Raw genomic sequence first — 25,058 nt, forward strand, 5'->3', positions numbered from 1 at the left:
TCAGAGTTCAATGCTTGTATCTTGTTTCTTTATAATCGTTCATTTAACTAACAGGATATGTCATTATCTTCATACATCAATCAATCTTTATTTGTAAAACACCAATTCATAACAAATGTGATCTGAAAAGACTTCATAAATAGAGGAGGTGAAATACCTTACTCTTTGTTATATTATCTCCAAAGACCCAACAATAATCCAGCATAAGCACAGTACTAAGCAACATTCAGCAAAGTTACAAAGGCAAGAAAAAACGTCCTTTAAGAGGAAGAAACCTCGAGCAGAACCCGACTCATTTTGAACAGCCGTCTGCTGAAACTGTGTTTGGCTTTTACAGTGGGACAGAGGGAGATGCAGGAAGAAGAATCGAGACAAACAGAGCAACAACAACAATGAATATGAAAGATTTATAGCTACAGTGTCAGTAATAATGGTACAATTATGTGTAGTATTAGCAGTAATAGCTAAGTATGCTAATAGACTGATCAGTCTACTACATCTGCCTGCAGCTGCATGAATATTAGGACTGTGATTTGTAATTTTCTGGCTGCAAGTTATGCATGCCTGTTTATGGATTATGGTATTTCTTTCAAATCTTATTTTAGAAAATGATTTAAGCTTAAAAAACTCACCACCATAGGCATTAAATCTCCCTTCATGGTTCACTTTTTTCTGCATTCAGAGCAGGAATATCTGTGTTTTTGTTTATCAGAGTCTCAAGAACACATCAGAGCACAAGTTTTTATAAAAACAAAGCAAAAGAATACAAATGAAATAATAAAAAAGCTGGTTTACGATAACTTGACTAACTATGAATTAAGTTTGATATAGTGCTACAAAGTATAAAAACAGATGTGCACTGATATGTTTAAACCGCCTAAATGTATAAAATGAAACCAGACTTTACAGGCTGATATACAACGAGCAAGTTAAGCTACTAATCTCCTTCATTTGCTCACACGTATTTATACTTCCATTGATAACATTAAGCCACAAAAAACACACACTGCACCTCATCATGGCTCGATCCTCCGCTCTTTGTTAGGTGGAACTAATTTGAATATTCAAATTTCTTCAAAGCCTCTTAGTTAAGAGTGCTGAAGAGGTGAATGTATTTCAGGACACTTTTGAGGACACACCACATTATGCACATCCTTCCCTAAACTGTGCCTGAACCTGATGGAAGCTCAGAAAGAATCTTTTACTATGATAAAAGTGACTAAAATTGTACTTTGTGATTCTTGCAGAACCCTCCTAACTTCCTGCGTGCGTCAGCTCTGTCGGAGCACATCAGCCCCGTGGTCGTGATCCCCGCCGAGTCGTCGTCCCCGGAGTCGGAGCACGTGGTAGAGACAGACGACCTGGTGGACACAGACCTCCCTGTTCTGCCGGTATATACAAATAAAACAAGAGTGGTGCACTTCTTAAATGCAGCCCTACTTGTTGTGTGTGTGTGTGTTTGTGCTTCACTGGCAAACGTTTGTTGTTGTAATGAGCTGCCAAAAATCTAAGAGCGATGTTGTGTTTGTGAGAGGAGTTGGGAGGGAACAGCTGCAAAGAGGTACATGGATGACATAAGAGGAAATAAAAGCTGCCAGCAGTGTAGACATGAACAGACTCTCTTTAAAATACATTTTTATTACCGGTACATTCTTGTTCAGAATTCTCAAAGAACTGGTTTTCATTATATTCATGCTGTCATTGTGTTAATTATATTGACTTTTACATCGCTGTCTGGTAAAGCTGAACTTATTATATCTGTAAACCTGGATGGTAATGTGGTTATTAATGGCAGTTTAGACTCACAATCCAACTGCAAAACATCTGGACAGCGTGATAGAGATCCAATATTTACTTTGTAACCGTAATTATTCAGTCAGGAATGACCAGAACTCTTAAATAACTAATCCTGGTTAGATAACTCAGGACCCGTTTTTTTTTTTTTTTTTTTTTTCTATTTCAGGCTTTTCAGGCTCCAGTGGAGACCAAGTTTGACGACCTGTTTGGCACCTCAGCTGCTATAGACCCCTTCAACTTCAACAGTCAGAACGGCATGCGGAAGGACGACAAGTAAGGCCTGAAAACATCTAAGAAGAGCTTACAGTAGCTTATCAATCAGCAAGAAGATCATTCATCTTACTAAATTATATATACACCCAAGAAATGAAAAGGTGCATCGGGACAGAAGTCCACATAGAACAGAACTGATTGAACTGTATAACATTTAAAGTATAGTTCGATTTAACAGTAGTCAAGTTTCAAGCCAATAGTGAAAATGTTGCTTTTTAATTGATTTTATTTTTGTTTGTGACCATCAGAGACCGTCTGATTGAACAGCTAACGAGGGAAATCCAGGCTCTCAAAGACGAGCTGGAGTCTTTCAGACTGGAGGTAAAGAGGAAAAGGAATTGAGAGTTTTTTAAAGCTACTTCTTGTGTTAGAATGCCTAGAAAAGAGTGAATCAGCTGACAGCCGTCTCTCTCAAATACATTTCTCGTTCTAGAGTGGTCGTTTGTGCCAGGCGCTGCGGGGGCGTGTCAACGAGCTGGAGGCGGAGCTAGCAGAGCAGAGCCACCTGAGGCTGCAGGCTGCAGGAGAGAGCGAGTTCCTGAAGGCGGAGCTCGACGACCTGCGGAGGGTCAGAGAGGACACGGAGAAGGAGCAGCGGAGCCTGACAGAGATAGAGAGTAAGACCAGGATAAAGACGCTTCTGCTACTTTGTGTCTTTCATTTGATGTATGATATGATCCAGAAAGATACTCATGTCTTTAATCATTCAAATATTTTTCATATATAAAACATTTTTTGTTCTATTTATTTTGATCTAGTCTGACAATTTTCATTTGAAAACGGTGTGTAACATAAAAGATTCTGTGTTCAGCTACAGAACAGAGAACGCTATTCATCTTCAGACACACGCACACCCAGCACAGAGAGAACATCGCTTCTTCTATCATTCTGCCTCTTCATTTCCTTACTTTGAGTTTGCTTCATGACTTCACTAAGTTCTTTAAATATATGAATACTGTGGCAAAGACATTAGATACTGTTGCTGTCATAAAAAAATGAAAAAAGAGAATAAAAAAGGTAATTTATTGAACTTGATTGTAGCATGAAAACTGACCTGTTGTTTTGTTTACCTGTTGTTCCTTCCAGAAAAGGCTCAGGCCAACGAGCAGCGTTACACCAAACTGAAGGAGAAATACACAGAGCTGGTTCGGAGTCATGCAGACCTGTTGAGGAAGGTGAGAAAGACACATTATTTTTTAATGCCCAAAAAAGTGTCCTTCTCTGTGTCCTTGTCCTCTCCTTGAAGGACCTGAATCTTCAAAATATAAATTAAAACCAGAGGCGTTGCTTTGTCAACAGGCAAGACAGGGAACTGCTTGGGGCCCCTTAGGCCAGTAAGGGGCGCTAAGGGCTGACAAACTTTAAAACACAGCAGTGGCTAAAAATGTGCAAAATTTTGCAGTGACAGTTGGAAACCTCCCATAAAGGGTCCCATCTGACAGCAATCCTTCTCATTGCACTTGTCAAAGTCACAGAAGAAGAAGGAAGAGGAAATGGAAAAAAATATTAAGCAAGACAGCAAGACATTGCATCATTACTTAGGTTCCAAGTGTCCACTCCGCTCCAAATACTTGTAATGGTAACTATTATTTATAACATAAAGGCGATTAACGGCTGGAGCGCCCCTTTAAAGTTGATCCTCGTGCCCCAACAGACTCTAGAATCGCCACTGATATAAAAATGTCCTCATGCTGTCCTCAGATTTTCAGATTTTCTAACCTAACCTGCCAGTTTCTGTCTTTGTTTTTCTGTGCGTTTCTTCGTCTTTGAACAATGACCCTCTGTGTTTTTTGTTTTTTTTTACGTGCATGTCTGTGTGTGTAGAACGCAGAGGTGACACGACAGATGACGGTGGCGCGGGCGGCTCAGGATGAAGTGGAGGCAGTGAGGAAAGAGATGCAGGACAAGGTGAAGGCTGCTCAGGAGACTGCAGACAGACAGGTGAGCGTGTTATCTCTGCAGAACACGCACAGCAGGTCGTGTTACTGGGGTATTGATCCGGGAGCCGATGTCTAAAGTGTGATTTTTGACTTTTCTTGCAGGAGAGGGAGCAGCTGGATCAGCTTCAGGAGCTCCAGAGGGAGCTGGTGTCCAGCAGGGTGGAGCTGGACTCCTTGAAGACCACCGTGGTCTCGTCCCAGCAGGTTCCTCTCCTCTCAGTTTACAAAGACTTGTAGATAAGACTCAATCTGCTAACTAGACCGCATCATTTTGAGAACTAGCTGGTTGATAATTCGATATGAAATTGTCACCCTGACTAATCTTAAAGAGCTAAGTCTTGATTTAGAAAAATGGGCTGCTGTAGCATTTAGCTGTGAATACTTCATCTCAGTGCTAACAACAGGTGCTGGATCTTAAAATCTAAACTTCGTGTGGGGTATTTTTGCAATGACTGTCACTCCTTCCATGTTCATGTCATCTTACCTCTTAGTCACCATCTCGTCTTCCCACAGCAGACTTTCAAACACACCAAACCATCAACATAATTGATATGCTAATACATTTCTTTCACATCAGTGAATTTGTGTTCAGTTTAGGGGGAAATTGTTTAAACTCGAGCCCTCAGCTCTTCCTCTTCCTCCTCTCTCTGCATGCGATCGTTGTGTCTGTAACAAGTGACTTACTGCATTTGTTTAAAAAGAAGAGACAGAGGCTATAAAATCTGCTGGTGTAAATCCAGCCGCCTGGTTCTTTGCTTCATTGCACTCATGTTAGTCTGAGAAATGACTTCAATAAGCTAGAAATTCTCGCTGTTAACCCAACCCTCAACCCTCTGATTGCTCGTGTCTCCCGCCTCATCTCATTACTTCTCAACCGTCTCTCTTACTGCCTCCCACTCCTCAACATCCTACCTCTGTCACTTTCTGTCCCCCCTCTTCATCCTACTCCATCTCTCTTCTTTTTTACACACATTTAATCCCTTCTGTCACATGCCTCAAGTGTCCAGATCTCACTACAGCAGCGCCTGCCACACACAGTTTGAATCCTCGTTCTTAACATTTCTGTTTCTTCTTCGTCTTTCAATGCTTCTCGTCTGCTTTCGGATCTGCTGGTGCTCAGACTGTAAGTCTCTTTTCTTACCTGCATGACACTTACATACATGCACATTATTTTACTCAGGCGATGAGTTTTAGGATAGGATAGGATAGTACTTTATTGATCCCCAGAGGGGAAGTTCGGGCGTTGCAGCAGCACAGACAAGTAAGGTCATACAAAATACACATTAAACAGAATAGATTAGATTAGATAAATAAAAGTAGGAGGTATATACAAGTACAAAATGAATATTGAAGTTAACTGCAGGTAATTGAGACAGTATGTGCAGAGAATGGCAAGATAAAGTGACAAGTGATGTTTAAAGTGACTTGGTATGATCAATAGTAGCAAATAAAAATGTAAACATCAGAGAAGAGAGGCAGTGTTGTACCACAGTAATGCAGAGTGCAGTTATATAATATAATGTAGTATAATATAATATAGTGCAATATAAACAATATAGTGTAATATAATTAAATGTTATATAATATATAATATAGACTAATATAATAATATAATAAAATATATATAATAAGAATATACAGTATATATATTGATGCTAAATAATAATAATACAGTATAATAATACAATAATACAATGTTAGTAATGATAATATTTATTTATTTCACTGTCTTTCAGCACTGATGTAACTGTTCACTCAGGAATCAGAATCGTCGAATGGCTGCAACAACAGTATTTAGTAGCTTTGAAAGTTCACCTCTAAAGATTATATGTTTCTTCACAAACTCATATGGATGCAACATTGCTATAATCACCATCTATAGTATTTTAAAATTATTATTATGAGGTCAGAGCAGGTCATTTCATACCACATCCTGACATTTAACTACTAGGGCCCGACCGATATGAGAATTTTGGGGCCGATACCGATTTTGATATTGGGGAGGATAAAATATTCGAAACTGATATATTGGACCCATTTTCCAGCTGAAGAGATTGATAGATATTTATAGATTAATTTATTGCATTGATCCCTCAAAAGCAATCAATCAAACACTTGTGGAAAAGATATATAATGAAGACAAGATGGTCACTCAACTGTAAAGTAACTGTACATGTGCATCACGGCTTCACACTCTGGAGGGTGGTAATGCTTGTTGTAATCCGTATAGCGCCCTCTGCTGGTGAAAGAGAACTGCTTGTTTAATAAATTGAAACTCAAATGAAATGCTATTTGATTGGTGAATAAATTAAATAATAAATTGGCACATATCTCAGATAAATATTTGCGGTCGGGCTCTATTAGTGACCATACTTTTCCTTTTCATTGTTGTGCGATGAAATAATTTTCCCCTCATGTTGGATTTACCTCCCTGCAGTCGAGTGATGTCCTCAGCACCCAGCTGGCCACCCTGGAGTTGGAGAAGGCCGAGCTTGTGCAGTCCTTGTCAAAGGTGGAGGCAGAGCTGGCTGTCCAAGGGGAGGAGTTACAGCAAGTGCAAAGCTCTCTGGCATCGGAGAGGGAGAACGGAGTGAAGACGGCAGAAGCTCTGCAGAATCAGCTCAATGAAAAGGTGAAGATCAGTCATTTCTCAATTATCATTTCTTTAATTAGCTTTCTTAATTAGGTTTGATAAATCAAGCAGATGTTTTATCTGTTGCAAGCCGACATTGTTACCCTCTGGCCATTTCTCAAAAAGGTTGGTGTTTGATGTACATATCTGTGTGTGTGTGTGTGTGTGTGTGTGTGTGTGTGCCTCCTCAGGAGAGCAGGGAGCAGGCGTTGGAGAGCCAGCTGGTTGCAGCTCGCTGGTCCAGTCTGCAGGGAGCCGTGGAGGAGGCGGAGAAGCTCATCCAGGACTCTCTGGTTCAGATAGACGACCCGGCACACATCAGCTGCACCAGCTCTGCAGGTCAGAAGCTAATGCTTTTACATTTTATCACATCACTGAGCTGACATTATCATTATTCAATAGTGGGATGCTAATTAGCACAATGTGAGCAGTAAAGTTTGCATGCTTATCTCCAGTTTTAAAGACTTGTTTTTTTTCATTTCCACAGACTACCTTGCATCCAGATGTCAGGCCTCCATAGATTGTATGGAGCGGCTGCACTCTGCCAGAGATTGCTTTGTAGCTGACAACACAGGTGAGAGTCCTCAGTTTAGCTCTGTGAGGATCATACTGTGTATAATTATGAAACTAAGTAATGCAGTAAGCAAATACAGAATTCAAAACATTTTCAAGTGTTATTGCGTTTTCATCTCAACATTTTAATGAATGAGTGATCATAAATAATATACAAATCATTTTTAACCTCAGAGTAATAATGGAGCTCAAGTTGACACAGTGACATGTTTCCACTTCATTCATTTATTCCAACTTGATCCATGCTGAAGTTTCAGTTTGAATACATGCAGCTCCTCATTTCAAAGTTAAAACTGAAGTCCTCACACCTCAGCCAACCATACTTTAACAACTGTCACACAGGTCTTTCACCTGACAGATCTTTCAAAATATATCTTATCCAGACGTTTCTTTAACATAAACATTTTTTCACATTGAGCTAAAACCAACTCGACATGCATCTATGTTTCTACTTGTTTTTTTTTTTTTAAACAATTATTTAGTGATAATTCCAGACTTACAGATTCAGTCTGACCTGACGTAGCTTTTAAGGTGATATACTCTGCATGGCTTGCTATTACTAGCTGGTTACAAGCTAACAAGCTTTTATCCTTTCTCAAATATTCACATTACAAGAATCCCAGTTAGAAACCTGAGTCCACATTAATATTAATGCAGATGTTTCTTAAAAACAGCTGCATTATTAGTGATGTCAAGATGGTCAATGCTCTGAACACACTCTGCGTTTGTATTGACTGAGCCGTGAGTTAAGTGCTGGATTACGGTACACTTACTGAAGATTTGGAATCATTTGTTCTTCTAGCTGTTTCTGAGCTGGTGCGAGTGGTGACCCAGTGTGGCCACCTGGTGGGCGACACCATCGTTCAGGGTAGTGCCACCTCTCACATGGTGCCTGTGGAGCAAGCTGATGGTGAGTATGTGTGTGTGAAAGAGAGAGAGATGAAGAGTGAGTGAACTCTCCACTCTTCTCCTCATATTAATCTGTGAGCCAGTGAGTCGACCAAAACGTGTACATGTACTGACATGTCTGTTAGCCGGTCATACCACCTTTAATGTAACTTGTACAAGAAGGTGTGCCGGGGACGTTCAAATGATTGTGTCTATATTTCGCTGGGTTATACATTGCTGTCAACGTTCTATCTAGCAGTCTCTTTATCTGGACATCTGACTCTAGTATTCACATTAAGATGAAACAGATGTCATGTTAAAGACCAATGTTTTTCAGATCATGTGCCGAAGAATTAGATCTTCTGACTTCATGTATTATCCACAGGATTTGTCTCTTGGGAGATTTTAGGAGTCTGTGCAAGTCTGAATATGCCCAAATATAAAGATGTATATGTCATTACTGAAACAAAATTCACACATGTTAGAGCTTCAACTGGGTCAGACTGAAGCCTCATGTAGCTGCAGCTCTGGAGATCGAGGAAAGTGCATTTATTCACAAGAATATTTGAATGCAACATCTGATAGCATGTGTACAGTTCGAGGCAAATCAGCTTGCAGACCTGCATCTAAGAATACAGTCCTGTGGAGGTAGTTTTGGTTTCCCTCCTCCCATCAGAGAGGCTGTTAGTGGGTGTTGACGCTCTACCTCAGGGGATGTCACTGTAATTATAACTGCAGCTGCAGCAACTAGCACACAATATTAGTGTTTACAGCTGGCGACATGTTGAATTGAATTAGAAAATAAAGTGTTATCAAAGCATTAGATATTATACCTGTGACTCTTCCAAATGCTTTTACATATCAGATTGTGATGGTTTTCTTGAAGTGCCTGTTTGTGAATTGAAATGGCGGTTATTTTGGAGATAACATGTGCATCCTCCTTGTCGCCATCAGCCCTGTCAGAGAGCGTGAAGGCATGCGGGGCTGAAGCTCTGGATCTGCTCAGCCACATGAAGCAGCAGGACAGCATAGCGGCAGCAGACGACTGCAAGCTGAAGGCAGCGCTGGAGGCCATCCTGACCACTGCAGAGGTTTCTTGCTTATGTAGCACTTTGATGTTCACTTCAAATAAAAGTCTGTCACAAATCAAATGTATTATCATTTATTCTGTGCCTCATATACACACTGTTCTCCCTCTTATTATGCACATACAAGAGTAGAAACTAACAGCACAGGGGTTGTTATGGGATGAACCATGTTAAGTTAGATTGTTTAATGTGTGCATGTGAATATTGTTTGCTGTCTTACTGACGCGTCTCTTTTTGTGTCTTTGTCCAGAAACTGCGTCCCCGAGGTTTGGAGCTACAGCAGGGGGAGCTGGGAGATCTCGTGGAGCAGGAAATGGCTGCCACTTCCGCTGCTGTGGAATCGGCAGCTTCCAGGATAGAGGTGTGTGTGTGTGTGTGTGTATTTGTTTGTGTCTAGCTGCTGCCACCAAATAGAAGTCCATGATTCAAAGTACTTGCTCTGTATTTGTGTATGTGAGAGCCACTCTGAATGCTGTGAAGACTTTGCCCCCTGTTTCACTTCACAGCTGTCTTAACTTCAAAGCAACTTTTTTTTTTTTTTTTTATGTCTCCTTTGTGCCTCTGTGGATCCCGACAGGAAATGCTCAACAAGTCTCGAGCAGTCGATACAGGAGTCAAGATGGAGGTCAATGAGAGGTAAAACTCCGATAAGGGGAGGATGGGTTTGGGAGCTGCAGGGGAACAGGCTGGGATCACTTTTTCCATGGCATCCCTTATTCTGTATATGATGGACAAGTCCTTCAAACACTCATGTAACTGGAAAACTTAAAAAAATCTTTCATCAAAATGAAATCAAGGAGGAGAAGATTAAAACTAGATCAACCGAAAATAAATATCTCATCTCCCAAAATAGAAATACAGTCGACCCACCAACAAACTTCTTCCTGTCGCTTTATTATGATTTGTCTACCTTTCACTGGAGGAAGTTGTCTTAAGATTAAAGACTGGATAGCCTAGCGTTTATGACACACACCCCATGTGCAGAGGCTGAAGTCCTCCCAGCGGCCGTGGGTTCAAGTTGGGACTCGGCACTGCATGTCGTCCCTCACTCTCTCCTACCAACGTTCCCTGTCCCTCTCAGCTGTCCTATCCAATAAAGGCAAAATCAACTAATGGAAATACTTTGTTATAGTGCACTGAGCTGATATTGTTTTGTCTTTGAAAATCAATAAAAAGAATGATCATAAAAAACAGAGAGATTAAAGATCAGAGAGAAGTGAAAGCAGCTAAGAACTATTAAAGATTAAGGAACTGATTCGTCTGTACTGGAAAAATACAGCAGGCCGAGCCTCCAGCTATGTTATTGTTTCACATGACATTTCAGGGCAATAGCAGACGGTCACACACTGAGGGCCGATGTGCAAAGAATATTTATCAGTTCAGGCACACAGCCTGCCTCAAAGTGAGAAGTCCGAGGCCAGAGCTGCACATAGTTTGTCTGTCTGCATCAATGAAAAGCTGTATTCAGATTCGCCAATGTGCTGTCGCTTTGATATTAAAAGTTATAGTTATAGACTTTACATTCAAGATGTTTATTTGTATTGAATAGTTAAAGATTCAGAAAGTTCATACATCTGCAGATTTCATTAGCTTTTTAAAGCTTGTGTTTCTCAAACTGTAATCATCAGCGATTTGTTGGCTGCACAGAAATCTTGACTAAACCATCCGAGACTACGGGAACATTAGCTGTAGGTTAATTATTTGATGCAGCTGCTTTTGTCTCCTATTCATTTAAGGGTGCATGACATCTTATATTCCAGTTTGTATTTTCTTTTATTTTCAAACTTCAATCAGTGAAAAAATATGTTTTATTCATCTGGATAATACTTCTCCATGTGCACAAATCAAGCTAATGAAACACCTCTAACTCTCATCTCTCCCACTGATTAATTTATCAATGCTGATATTCCAAGTAGCTGCACCACTTCTGTAAAAGATGATAAATTAAAACAAACAGGCACTGCAACTTCAAAACTTCATTGCAATTTAAGTCAGCAGTTTATCAATCAAGTAAAAACAAGTCTTATTTCCAACCAGTCTAGATGTTTTTTTCTGTTCTGACCTTTGACCCTTGTCAGGCTGAAAGATACCTTACACACTAGTAAAAGTTGACTCAGCCTCGATACTGATCCCACTGTTGTTTCTCCTCTACGCTTGGAGAGGTGGTTTTTAGCAGCAGTTGTTAAAATGTACAGCATGTCAGTGTTTGTGTCCTTTGCTCTGTCGCCCCCTGCAGGATTCTGGCCTCCTGCACAGAGCTGATGCAAGCGATCAAAGTGCTCGTTGTGTCTTCCAAAAATCTGCAAAGGGACATTGTGGAGAGCGGCAGGGTGAGTTATGATGCAGTTTATCTCCTTTTTTGTTATGCTATGTTTAACTTGTACACACTGTCCATTAAAGTATTCTGCTCACACTACTTTTATTTATTTTTTATCTTAGACCTTTTGTTGTCTAGATATTTTATAAATTATCAGCTGAAAATATTTATTTATTTTCTAAATGAAAGAATGAAAGTGCAGCTTATTAAAAAATCCCAGCAAAACCGAGCATGAGACAAGCACTAATCACAGTATGATACAGTCTCTGATATATTCCAAAAAACCAGTTAGTATTAGATTTTACTTAATTGTGAAGATCCAGATGATACTGTGTCGAGGCTGTTAGTGGATGGTTCCACCTTCTCTCATTAGAGAACTGGCTGGTTTTCTTTGTCTTAAATCAGAGTAAACTTTATAGTTTGGGATTTAGTCTGCTGGTCAGACAGAATACAATATACTCTTAGAAGCTGTAGAAGACATTTTAAATGATTTGACCACACAGATTCATGGTTTTTACAGTACCTGTTGTCATAACAGACTTCTGAAAGTGTGTTGAGAATCAAACGTTTGAACATTTCCTTCTTTTCTCCACCAGGGGGCAGCCTCCATGAAGGAGTTTTATGCCAAGAACTCCCGCTGGACTGAGGGCCTGATCTCTGCCTCCAAAGCAGTGGGATGGGGCGCTACGGTCATGGTGTAAGTATCAGTCCTCCCCTGAGTCGCTCTTTCAGACACAGTGCTTATGTCCACAAAGATAGCAGTGGGAAAGTGTGCTGCAAGCAATTTTGATCGCTCTGAGTACATTTATAGTCGTGAAGAGTGAAAGAGGTGACCTTTAGAGGGAAATAAGTAAAGACCAACAACAAGACTGTAATTCAGGGTTAAGGCATAAAGTCCACTCATAAATCAGGTGCTTCCCCTTAGCTTTATTCTGCAATGTGTCATTTCAGAGACGCCGCTGATCTGGTGGTGCAGGGCAAAGGGAAGTTTGAGGAGTTGATGGTGTGTTCACATGAAATAGCTGCCAGCACAGCACAGCTAGTGGCTGCATCTAAGGTGAGCATGCATTACATAGTTTAATATGCAGGGTTTTTACATTCATACACTTTCAATTATTTTAATAGGATCTGCTTTTCTTCTTCTTCTTCTCCAGGTAAAAGCAGACAAAGACAGTGGCAACCTGCAGCGCCTGCAGCAGGCGTCCCGCGGTGTAACACAGGCCACTGCAGCTGTCGTAGCCTCCACAAAGTCTGGGAAGTCTCAGATTGAAGAGAAAGGTGAACTGCAGAGTCTGATTGTTTGGTTTAATACCTGACGGCAGGTTCACAGTATCAGTGGAAACACAGGCGGTGTTTTAACATCATCATTTGTTGTTCCTGTGCAGATACGATGGACTTTTCCAGTATGACACTGACCCAGATCAAACGACAGGAGATGGATGCACAGGTAAGCAGCAGAACATAGATGAAATGATCGGACAATAACTTAATTAAGCAGTGAGTTATTTCATGCTGTGTCAGGATTCATAGAATGCAGGTTGAGCTTCTGGAGGTTTGTTGTTTTTCATTCTTTGAGAGATCATATTTCAGATGTGCACAAACTCTTCACTGTGTGTTGTTGAGCTCTTTCACGACACTGAAAGAAAAACATGGAAAGCTCTGGACCTGCGCACACACGGCCCTTTGTTTGAACGCACAGAGTGCTTCTTCTTGACGTTTATTTTTAGAAGTCCAAACTAAAAAACTTTATGTGAAGGCTGATTAGAACTGGGGAGTTAGAGAAAACACTATGACCAAAACGAATTTAGTTTACCACTGCTCAGTCTGACTTTGTTTATTATCTGAAGCTTGAATCTAACGATGTTAGCATTAGCAGTTTTAAAACCCTCTGTAGCAGCTGCTGTTTAAAACTCTAGGCACTCTGCAAAGCTTTAAGTGAAAAAAATGTCTTTGTGTGGTAGTTTGCTCTTCTCCAGTCTCTTTCCATCAGACAGTTTCCTGTGCATAACTCGTGTAAATAAAGATCTGTTCAGAGTTTTAGGTTTTCCATGCTTTGCGAGTGGGAAATGAGGAGTGTGTGTATGTTGTCTAAGGTTCTGGTCCTGGAGCTGGAGACTCGTCTGCAGAAGGAGCGAGAGCGTCTTGGCGAGCTGAGGAAGAAACATTACGAGCTGGCCGGGGTTGCAGAGGGCTGGGGGGAGGAACAAGAGGGTGAGGACAGAGGAAAAGTTCTTTACAATAAACATACTCCTTATAGCAACACAGACTGAAATAAGTTTGTCTCCTCTTTTCTCCACAGGCACAGGTTGAGGCCTACATCCCCTGTCACCCCCCTCCTCTTCTCTCGGCCTCCTTCTATTTATACACACACTCTTCAGTCCTTTTTCTCCCTTTTTTTTTCTTCTTCTCTGTTTTCTGTTCATCTAAGCCAAATTCAAAGGTGCTTCTTTTCTATTACCTGCTTCTCCACCCATGTCCCAATGCTTCCATTGAGGATGGCACCAAGGGCTCAGTGACAGAGGAGGGGCATCGAAAGGGAAGAACAAATGGATGTAATGATTTAAAAAAAAAAACACCCAGACTTCACAGCTTCAAACCCCCCCTCCCCCCCCCACCTGCCACCCCCCACAGGACTGAGTTGGTGTAAAGAAAAGAATCAAATCAAAATGGATCTATTCTATCAAGTATTTATTGCCATTTCCTTCCCCGTTTTGGATGACTCTACTCCATCCAGGAGTCGCAGCAGAAACGCTGCAAGCACAAGTTCTACTCAAGACATCCCAGGATGCACTGCACAAGGGCCTAGCTCTCAGCAGGAATACAGAGAGGAGGGATCGGAGACTGTTGCTGCCCTACCCCGGCCTCAAAAAAACCATGTCTCTGTGTTACATAGATGGCATGCATGCAGTGTTTTGTAACAAGTTGTGAGCTTACAAAGCTGCTCTTCATGTGTCAGTGCAGTTTCGTAGTTTCTTCCTCTTTCTTCACTGTGAGTTTTCACCGTGTTAAGTCCACACTCGCTTCACCGGCTGGTTCACTGGACTTTCTGCCTTTCACCTCTTCACCGTTTGTACCGACTGTGACTGTTAACTCAAGCTGAACCCCAGTTCTTTTGGTTTTTTTTGTGGTATTTTTTTTGTGCTAATTTTTAACAGACACTCACATGGAAACTCTTAAAAGGGCAGTTTCAGAACAGGAAAGTGGCACCGTTTTTTTTTTTTTTTAATTCTTCTCCTCGTGAGCTGTAAGACGAGCATCTACCTCATGCTACATCGACAGAGGTAGCGGTGCATCATGGGAGGATTCTGATGAGAGGGCCCAGACATGATGACAGGGGGTCATTTTTGGTCCATTTTCTTTTGAATTGGTTGAGAGTGTTTTTATATAGAAAAAAGGAACAACACTTTGGTGGTTGGGTATTTGTCCTTTTAGCAACAACAGCTCAAGTCTGGCAGGAATAGCAAAAGTTGTAAAATAAGCTTTTACATCGTCATCTGTAATTCTTTTGATTTTTTTTAATGTCAGTGGTCCAGCAGCACTACAACAAATCTGACACACAAGCGGCCGCAGCTTTGGATTTGGAGCTGGCATTCGGTCACGTAATGAAAGCGCAACACCACTTTGCTCCAAAAGGAAGTCCTTAAATGTTTTTGAGTCAAACCGGAATGTTACTTTTGGGAAGTTTGGGGCTGCACAAAGCTTTTTATCTTTAGATTTATCGAGTGTTCCACATGATCCTGCCTCTTCAAATAACCCTGCAGGACCGATGTTTGTTTGCTCAATCCTTCATTGGACCACAGTGAACTCTGAAGTATGCAGTACACAGACTGCAGTGTTTTCAAATGCTTCCTCAAGACCAAGTAGCTGTGTAAATAAACTAAAGGCCTTTTATTGTTGGAAGTCATCTCTGGTTTCATCTAAAAGCATCACTTCTCATCTCTTTAAATACAAAATTCAGTTCAATTGAATTAGGGATGAAAATGGTGCACATTAAAGCTACATGTAACTAATATAAGAACCTTTGCTTCTATAAGAGGTTGGTGTTAAACCAATGTTCTTAGCGAGACTGATGAAAGGACTCTCAGCCTGCAGCCAGTGGACTCTGAGAAGGCTGATCATGCCTTTGGACGACGTCGGCCTCTGTTTTCAACCCTGTCACCTTATTTCTTCTGTCTTCTGTTTAACACTCGACTCAGTGATGAGGATTTTTCCGTCTCTCTCTGTGGCTTAGCACACTCTGTTTAGATGCTCCGCCTCAGCTATGTGTATCGTAAAAAGTAGTGACACTGGTTTATTTAACAGACGCTGGTCTAATAGTGTTTGCGTACAATTCCTTGAGCAGCAGGTGAGTGTGTCAGAGAGAAATGAGAAATGTGTTTGATCAATCAGAACTTTGCCCATGTGCTACTCCAAACAGGCTCAAACAAACAGCAGGTATTATTTGCAGTTCTGCTGTGTGCAGGTCTTTGTGTTTGCTAATGATTTTAGACGATTCTATCATTTCTTGAGGTTGGGCAAAACTGAAGTTGAGGTAAAGAAAACTTGGGGAAATACCTAAAAGGACGGATCAAGCTTCTTAACAGTATTTCAAGTGTCTTTGCAGATGAATTGAAAGCACCTTGAGTGATGTTTGGATGTATTTTTTTTGCCTGAATAGTCTTTGTTAATCTCTCCTCTTTGTGTCTTTTCTCTCTCTCTCTCTCTCCCTCTCTCTCTCTCTCTCTCTCTCTCTGGGGTCTGTGTCTGTATTCGTACCAGCTCAGCCAGCCTTCAAACTGCCTCACACTGTAGTCAAAGAGAAACAAATACTCACATAGCAACATTGAAATATGTCTTTGTATGATATACTAAAACTATGTTGGTGGGTTTGTTTTTATTTTTTCAGTTTTTGAAATAAATATTTCAACTTGTTAAAACAGACTCAGACTTGGCGGTGTTTTTCTGTTCTACGACGCCGAACAAAGCAGATCAATCATGAAACGTAATTAGAGAGAGGGGAAAAAGGTTATTTATAGATCCTCAATCTCGTAGGGAACGCAGTCATGTATTGTTAATTTCCCTCCACATAGTATAATCTTTGAAAAGGGGAATTTACATAACAGTCATCGATTGATAAATTGCTTTAGCCTCTGTTCTATTAAGCCTCTTAACGTGCTGATGAAATGCTCACAGGAAAAGAAAAAAAAACGCTTAAAGGAGTTCCCAGAAAATGAACGCACGTTGCATTTAAACTTTTTAAAAGGAGAAGAATACTAGGTGCTTGTTTGTGCTCAGTCAAAAACTTTTACAGCGGCTATAATCGACATCCACATTAGAGCAGAAATCTTAATGCACATAATTGATTTTTTTTCTTTCTGTAGATTTCCAGTAAAAGCAATGAGTCATGCAATTTTGAGTGTTTTGTTGGCATTCAATTTAGCACAAAAAAATCTCAACTAAAAGACTGAGTAAATTACAACACAAAGTAGGCTGCGCACATATATGATCGAATAATAAATGGACTTCAGACACCTACCCATGCACACACTGACAGCAGAGGTTGCTATGTGACGTGACCCTCATAAGTAACTCATCCCATTCATACACATTTATACACTGCAGATGAAGCATTTCCGGGTTAAGTGTCTCGCCCAGCGATACTTCGGACATGTTGCTGCAGGAGCTGGGGATCAAACCCCTGACCTTCCAATTGAGAGACGACCGACTCTACAAACTGGGCCACAGCTGCCCCCGAATCACTGCAGGACTTTAATGAATTGGTTTAATCTGAAACAACTGAGCTGAGATTAAAGAAATCACTCATCTTCTGACGATGTAGTAACAATAAATAAAATCTACACCTGAAGGCACCACGTTATTATCAGCCTCTGTTGATATTGGTTGATAAACTACGGCTGTTCTACTATAAACAGTTTGAAGGCTGGACAGGTGTTCTGCAGGAATGTATCCCTCCATGACAGTTAACGAGGCACACCTGCTGCCAGGTACACACAGACCAGGTGTGCCTCGTTAACCAGCAGACAGAACCACAAACATGCAGGACCTGGTCCAAAGCTGCAAAAATCCATCTGTGGTTTCTAAATCCAGTCAGATAACAGCGTTTATAAACATTGACAGGCTGAGGAACTTTTGCTTTGGAGAGCTCGGCATGTGATCGTAGCGACTGTAGTGACATGTGACATTTGAGCTTACATTTAATGTAACTTTCCTAATCCAGAGGCTTTTCCCGAGTCAATTCAGTTACTGCTTATAAACGTCCTCAGACCACGGTCAGCTTTAAGGAAAACACTTCAAGACAAATTATCTGGGATCAAATGGAAGTCTTATTTTATTACGTGGAAACAAAACACAAGGCCCAGCACTACAGAGGCCTTGAATGGCCATACGTGCATTTATTTAGTTTAAGGCCGTTATCGTGAGAACATGACTTTCTTATGACGCTATCTCCAGAATGTAAGGCTCCTTTTCATACATTAAAATGGTGTTTGACGAGGGGGTTTACAACATGCAGTCAATTTCCACGGAAAATAATTCCAGTGAGTGAGGCACAGTTAAGAGAAAGCAGGACGAGTTATTTAAAAAGCTTCGTATGCATACACAGGATAAGATCAGCAGAGAGATACGAGGTACAGCTTTGTCCACAGGGATTGACAAAATCAACACAAACGGAAAGATGCTCTCCCAGCTTCCCTTCTAGAAACTCTCACAGCTGTTTTAATTCATGTTGGAACAAGGGCCGTGCAAAACTCCCCAAGAGGAAACTCAAAATGAAAAATACATTGAATACGCTGAAACTCAATAACTGACAACTAAACAACACTGATGGCCGACTTTGAAGTGACATGAAGTCGTGTCCCAGGGAGGGGGAGAGATGAGGGGATACTACTTTTGTTGTTACTTTCTTTTTTAATTTTATTGACAGAAGTCTGTTTACTTGTTATTTTGTTAATCTTAAATTGAGTACAAATCTGTAGTATTGAATGTTTTATTTCATCTTCCTCAACAACAACATATTCAAACTAGGAATAGAGAGTTGGGAATGAGCATCACTTGTCCTATATGTAGGCTATTTTAACTTCAGAATTGAATTAAAACTCACTCTTTTATATTAATATATCATATTTTTCCAAATACCTTATTTCTAGCTACTTGCCTCAATATGACTTTATTAGCTGCTTAAGGAAAGTTGATTACTGCTGCAGTTTGACAAAAAGCATGTGGACCATTAATGAAACACACACACACACACACTCACACACACACACACACACACACACACACACACACACACACACACACACACACACACACACACACACACACACACACACACACACACACACACACACACACACACACACACACACACACACACACACACACACACACACACACTATTGGAAAATAAACACAAAACACACGGCAGCCAAATGCTGCTGTTTCTGATTAATTACTTTAATTTACTTTTCCAGCTGCATCACAGACACAACACAAACACTTCATCTCTCTCTCTCTAATGTCTGTTGACTTGTGAAGCAAAAAAACAACAACTCGCTGATTCACAAAATGCTGAATATAGTTTTTCGTGTGTTTTCAGTAAACACTATTTTCCCACCTCTAAAAGCTTCTGATGTAGTGATGAAGTGGCACCAGATATTGATGATCGATAGGCAGTCACGGAGCGTCCCTGGTTGGTTGTCTGCCTCAGGTTCTGAAAGCTGTCTTTGTGGCTCCTTCTTGTATTAGGCAAATCATTGGTCTGGGAGGGGGAGCAAAGTGCTTGTTTGTTTACTCGGGTAGATGTGCCCATGGTCCTAAGCAAAGAGGGCAAGGCCTTTTTCCTCATCCTGTGACCTCGTATCTGCATCAGGCACTCAAAAGCAGGCTGGAGCTGAGGCCGGCCTCGCTGGACAACAATGTGCAAGGCAAGCACAAAAAAATAAATCAAAGGGCTTTAGTGAGGGCGGCCCGAGTGATGATACTTTGAACTAATTAAAGTTACAGAAAACTCAATGTTTACCTTTTATATATCTTTGATATGTTTGGACTTAAGAAGGGAAGTTTGGTATTTTTGTCCTTTGTTTAATTCTGCTGCTTGAGTCTCATTCACTCCAGGGGAGGTGAGATTGATTACACCTGGAGTCAATCTGGCGCCGATTAGAGCTCCTCTCTGATTGGCCTAAGAGGAGAGGTAACATAGTATTTAATGTCTGTGAGATCAGCAGGCTGGTTGAGGTGTCATTTTGAGAAGGCTGTGAGGAGAGCCAATTCATCTGTTTAAATAAATGTTTGTTTCAACAGACAAATCTGTGATCTAGTTGTCAAGTTTTTTTCACTGCCAGCCATCCAGAAGTATAACATGTTTGATGGCATTGCTTTTTATATTCCTAGTTTTGTTTTTGTTTTATAAATAGCAACGCCTTACATCAGTGTTATCAGTATTTTTTATCATGTCTGATAAACATAAGTTGAATTTTGTGTGTTTTGGTTTGTTAGGATTGGTTTTAGTGCAACGTACTTTGCACTCCAGCAGAACATTTAAAAATTGCTTTGGCATATAGAATGACATTTAACCATGAAAACTGAGCAATTATCATAATCAATACAAATGAGTTAAGCCAAATTGACAAATAACAGAATATACATTGTTTATGTCCAAAAAATGTTTTACAGGAAACACATCTATTAATGTGCTTCCCATGTGACAGTTTAAAGAGTTTTACACTTCAGATTAATGATCATTGTTGGACAGCTTTTAACTCAAATGGGATGAAACTAAGAGAATACATATTGCTGTAACTCTCCAGAGCAGAAGATGTCTTTGAAAACAAGCTCCTGATCTTCACAGCTCTCCCTTAAAAACAGTGTTTCTCTTCTTCTGTCAGCGTCTCCGTATCACTTCATGTCTTCGTTCAGCAGTGAGCACGATGTCTGTGATCTAATCTAAATGTTGCACAGATTGCAGTGCTGCTGTGTTGTTTTGCTCTGTGCTGCTGTGCTGCCACATGGGTAATGTGGTGGGTGGTGCCTATGAGAAACACTGAGCGGAGCTATTTATAGTCTCTGCAGTCCTGAGCTAGGCGCCTTACAGCAGGTCTCCTGGCAGCAGCAGAGTGTCTGTGTTTGTCTCCCCTCTGCTCTCAAATACACACAGGATCCAGCAGGGGCCAGCCAGCCTTATATATATGATACTATAAATCAGCAGGTTCAGGTACAGCCTGACTCCAAGTGTGGAAAGAAATATATCTACAATAAGCTGAGCAGGGAGTGAATTATGATCCTTTTCTTACACAGAAATCCAACATATACAGATGTCTCTTTCAGTTTTACAATTCAAGTTTATTAATACATTTGTTTATTCTTAATTTACCTCTTAATCCATCAAAGACAGTTTCCCACGTGTATAACGGGCACAATGTGTGTTTCCTGCATTAAAAATGTAACTTTAGAGCAATCTTCAACTTTAAAGTCCTCTCTGCTCATTGAACGTGTCAACATCGAACATGCTGAAACAAACAGTTACTGATAAAGATCAGTATTTATTTACTGTATGTCCGTAGATTGAAACAAATGAACACGTCGCTGTACTGTTATCAGATAAACTATTACTTTGAATATCTCAGCTGATATGATTCAAAATTGATTTAAAACCTTTGAATTAGATTAAACAGAGACTGGTGTAGTTCTGAGGTTAACCGGTGACATTTTTAAATGTATTAGTTTAATGATACATAGTTTGTCAGCAGACCCCTCAGTCATGACCAAAACAAAATATACAGCACCATAACCACAAAAACTACAACAACATAAAACACACTGAATAGAAAACTAAAAGAAAATGAATCATTCCCATTTAAGCTCTTTTAGGAGATTTTTGGTAGTATTTAGAGACTTTTCTTCAGATTGCACAAAGAGCGTGCTCATATTGTGCATTTCCCATTCTTAAGATCTTAATCTTAAGATTTGCATTACCATTGTATTTTTGATATCAAGATTAAGAATTTAAAATGTGAATATATTAATTATATTTCATGATTTAAAGACATCTATGTTGTTCTTAGTACTTTGCATTCCTTTGATTTCCTTTGATGCAACTTTCATATTTTCAAAGCAGGGCCTTTACTTGTAACAGAGTGATGTAGCCTATTTCTGCTTTATCTAAAGCAAAACAAACCCGAGTACCTCTTCACTCACTGTACCAAAGTGCTGATAATAGGCTAAAAGTCATACAAGGGCTGATATCGACAATAGACATTATTGGGTGGAGGAGAGCTCTTAATTTGTTAATGATGATATAAAGACTTAAAAAAAACCCTGATGGAGTAGGAAACCGTGACCTATTTTCTATTCTGAGCCTGGCTGTTGTAAAAATAATTGTGATGAAATACAGAGGAATTCAGGCTGTAATGGATACCTGAAAGGACTAACACTTGTATTGTAAGAGCATCTGAAAGCACCTTGTGTTAATGGAAGAATTTAACTGAAAAGCAGTGCCAGTCAAAGTATCATCACTCGGGCCGCCCTCACTAAAGCCCTTTGATTTATTTTTTTGTGCTTGCCTTGCACATTGTTGTCCAGCGAGGCCGGCCTCAGCTCCAGCCTGCTTTTGAGTGCCTGATGCAGATACGAGGTCACAGGATGAGGAAAAAGGCCTTGCCCTCTTTGCTTAGGACCATGGGCACATCTACCCGAGTAAACAAACAAGCACTTTGCTCCCCCTCCCAGACCAATGATTTGCCTCAAATGCAAGAAGGAGCCACAAAGACAGCTTTCAGAACCTGAGGCAGACAACCAACCAGGGACGCTCCGTGACTGCCTATTGATCATCAATATCTGGTGCCACTTCATCACTACATCAGAAGCTTTTAGAGGTGGGACAATAGTGTTTACTGAAAACACACGAAAAACTATATTCAGCATTTTGTGAATCAGCGAGTTGTTGTTTTTTTGCTTCACAAGTCAACAGACATTAGAGAGAGAGAGATGAAGTGTTTGTGTTGTGTCTGTGATGCAGCTGGAAAAGTAAATTAAAGTAATTAATCAGAAACAGCAGCATTTGGCTGCCGTGTGTTTTGTGTTTATTTTCCAATAGCAATACTAGGAAGTTGCGGCAGTGGTTTTTCTTTGTGTGTGTGTGTGTGTGTGTGTGTGTGTGTGTGTGTGTGTGTGTGTGTGTGTGTGTGTGTGTGTGTGTGTGTGTGTGAGAGAGATGGATGATAGCTCTGTGAGCCATTAGAGACTCCAGAGGCTTCTGTGTGAGTGTGCTGCTGAACATCTGTATTTGTGAGGACTAAGAGCTGCTCAAACAATAAAGGCAAGAACAGTTCAAAAGAATACTTATATATAGGTGAGGAGTTTAAATTTCAACACCTTGTTCTTAGCTTAGCTTAGTTTAGCATAGAGACTGAAAATAGACAAATTGCTAGCCTAGCTAGGTCCAAATACAACAGACAAAAATCGCCTGTCGGGACATTTGAAGCTAGCTAATAAAAACTTGAAATCTCTTTTGTTTATTCTGAACACAAACTGAAGTCTACAACCTACATTTGTCTGTTCTCTTGTCAACCTGTGTAGGCCAGGCCAAAAAGACTGTGGCATCTAACTCCCTGAAATATCTTAAAAAATTTTTGTTAGGTTATTAAACAAATGATTAGTTGTCATTTGTTATAAGTGAGCTTTGGAGCTGGCGGTCACACATATTTTTTTACGCTAGGCTTTTATGCTAGGCTAAGCTGGCATGCCACTGCCTTGGCTTGGATTCATTATGTAAGTTGATATGGTCAAACAAAAGAAACACTTGTCTTGTTAGAAAGCAAACTGGGCAATTTTAATTACTTATATACTTTGATGTATTTTCTCAATAAACACATTAAGAATAGATTTAGTTTTCTTGCTGTACAGACTGTATTTGTTAATATAATGAACATACATTGTTTGCTTTTATCTGCTATGGGTGCCCCTATGCCCTTGCATAAGAAAAAACATACTGAAAAAAAAAAAACTCTGAGAAAAAATTACAAAGTGGAGAGTACTAGAAGTATATTTAAAGCTGTTGCCTATGCTGAAACCATTATGTGTGTGAGTGTGTCCGCAGGCCCGAGGTGGCATGAAAGCACAAGAGAAAATGTCATGTTAGGATACAAGTCCTTGTTTGCCCTCCTGTCTTTGTAAAGAGCAGTATGTGTCTATGTGTATGTCTGTGTTTTGTCTGTGGGTATGTTGTATCCTGGCAGGCTGTATTTACAGGGTCGCATGAGTCTACATGCAGACCTGATGCTGTATCTTTTACAGAAAGCGTCACAGGATGATGACAGCATTTTTAAATTCTAGATCCCTGAATGATTAAATATATATATACCAGAAATGTGCAAGTTTTATCTAGAAATACTATGAATGTGGGTACAATTTCTTTAAATCCCAAATAACGCCGATGTTAGCATCCACCAAACATATGTTATGTGAACATCTGTTCAAATCTAGGTCACGTAGGGTTAGGAATCAAATTGGTTGTCCTACTCTGTCCATTTTCACATCAAATTTAATCATAACACATGTATAGTAATCCAGACTGCCAGCCCCTGCCCTACTTCTGCATCCCGGGGAGAGACAGAGGCACAGATGCAAACATAAACAACAACACAGAGAGGCGGTCAGGTCAATGAAAGAGACACAGGAGGGGTGGGCATGGCGGACCCAGACAGTGCATGACACCAACGCCTCCACTGCTTCGATTTAGGAACCAGAGAGAGAGAGCGAAGGAGGGAATGAGAGAGAAGGGGTTGCTAGGAGACCTTGCCCAATGCAAACATGACACCATCTGCTGCAGTGAGATTTGGAGTGAGCCAGCCAAGTCGGACAGAGAGAGAAATCAGCCCAGGAGGATCACTGAAAACAACACTACAGGGAGAGACAGAGGAGGACAGAGAACATGGGAGGAGACAGAGGGATGAACGATGATTACTGTAATGAAAGGGAGGAAAGAAAGAAAAGTAAGATATGTGATCAAACAGGAGTGGGACTTATGGAGAGGAGCAGGGAGAACTTGGTGGTAGGGGAGCAAAATAAGCATGACGAGAAGCCTGATTAACGTATGACTAACAGGTGTGACTCTAACACCACCCTCACATAACCCTCCTACGCACACACACACGATCAAACATGTCTTCAAATCTAACAACATGAGCACCATCCTCACTTTATTTTTTGTACAAAGGTGTTGCTGTTGATTTTCTAAGCCCCACTGAGTGGAAATAGCATGCACTGGTTACCATGGGGACAAAAAAATGACACCATCACAGATAAAGTTTGTGCTTTGATGCCTTAGTTTACACAAACCCTACAAGTCCTATTGTAGTTGGTGTTGTATAGAATATAATACTATTAGTGCGCTTAAACTGCCCTCTCTCCTGTCAGGTGCAAAAAGAAAATGATGCACAATATTCAATTTAATCGATTTCAAGGCGCTCAAATTTGACAACAGCAGCCATTGTGCCTATGTTTGTGAAGCTGAAGTCAACATGTGGTAAATGCAATGGTAAAAGTCAAACTGA

General features: G+C 40.4%; 1 protein-coding gene across 2 annotated transcripts in view; it reads left to right on the forward strand.

Annotated features, from left to right (window-relative positions):
- hip1 (huntingtin interacting protein 1) overlaps positions 1 to 16,428 on the forward strand; it is a 44,319-nt gene extending 27,891 nt beyond the window's left edge. For both annotated transcript variants that reach the window (XM_061046331.1, XM_061046332.1), the window contains exons 11-31: positions 1,248 to 1,391; positions 1,964 to 2,070; positions 2,319 to 2,391; positions 2,504 to 2,687; positions 3,157 to 3,245; positions 3,895 to 4,011; positions 4,113 to 4,214; positions 6,448 to 6,642; positions 6,834 to 6,981; positions 7,130 to 7,216; positions 8,018 to 8,125; positions 9,058 to 9,194; positions 9,442 to 9,552; positions 9,769 to 9,827; positions 11,428 to 11,521; positions 12,105 to 12,205; positions 12,460 to 12,565; positions 12,663 to 12,786; positions 12,894 to 12,955; positions 13,602 to 13,719; positions 13,808 to 16,428. In XM_061046331.1, coding sequence (XP_060902314.1) covers positions 1,248 to 1,391; positions 1,964 to 2,070; positions 2,319 to 2,391; positions 2,504 to 2,687; positions 3,157 to 3,245; positions 3,895 to 4,011; positions 4,113 to 4,214; positions 6,448 to 6,642; positions 6,834 to 6,981; positions 7,130 to 7,216; positions 8,018 to 8,125; positions 9,058 to 9,194; positions 9,442 to 9,552; positions 9,769 to 9,827; positions 11,428 to 11,521; positions 12,105 to 12,205; positions 12,460 to 12,565; positions 12,663 to 12,786; positions 12,894 to 12,955; positions 13,602 to 13,719; positions 13,808 to 13,818 — 2,277 coding nt within the window. In that variant the 3' untranslated portion in view covers positions 13,819 to 16,428. The remainder of the gene's footprint in view (positions 1 to 1,247; positions 1,392 to 1,963; positions 2,071 to 2,318; positions 2,392 to 2,503; positions 2,688 to 3,156; positions 3,246 to 3,894; positions 4,012 to 4,112; positions 4,215 to 6,447; positions 6,643 to 6,833; positions 6,982 to 7,129; positions 7,217 to 8,017; positions 8,126 to 9,057; positions 9,195 to 9,441; positions 9,553 to 9,768; positions 9,828 to 11,427; positions 11,522 to 12,104; positions 12,206 to 12,459; positions 12,566 to 12,662; positions 12,787 to 12,893; positions 12,956 to 13,601; positions 13,720 to 13,807) is intronic.
- Positions 16,429 to 25,058: the final 8,630 nt, after the last annotated feature.

Source organism: Labrus mixtus, chromosome 9 (assembly GCF_963584025.1).
Source record: "Labrus mixtus chromosome 9, fLabMix1.1, whole genome shotgun sequence".
Classification (NCBI taxonomy): domain Eukaryota; kingdom Metazoa; phylum Chordata; class Actinopteri; order Labriformes; family Labridae; genus Labrus; species Labrus mixtus.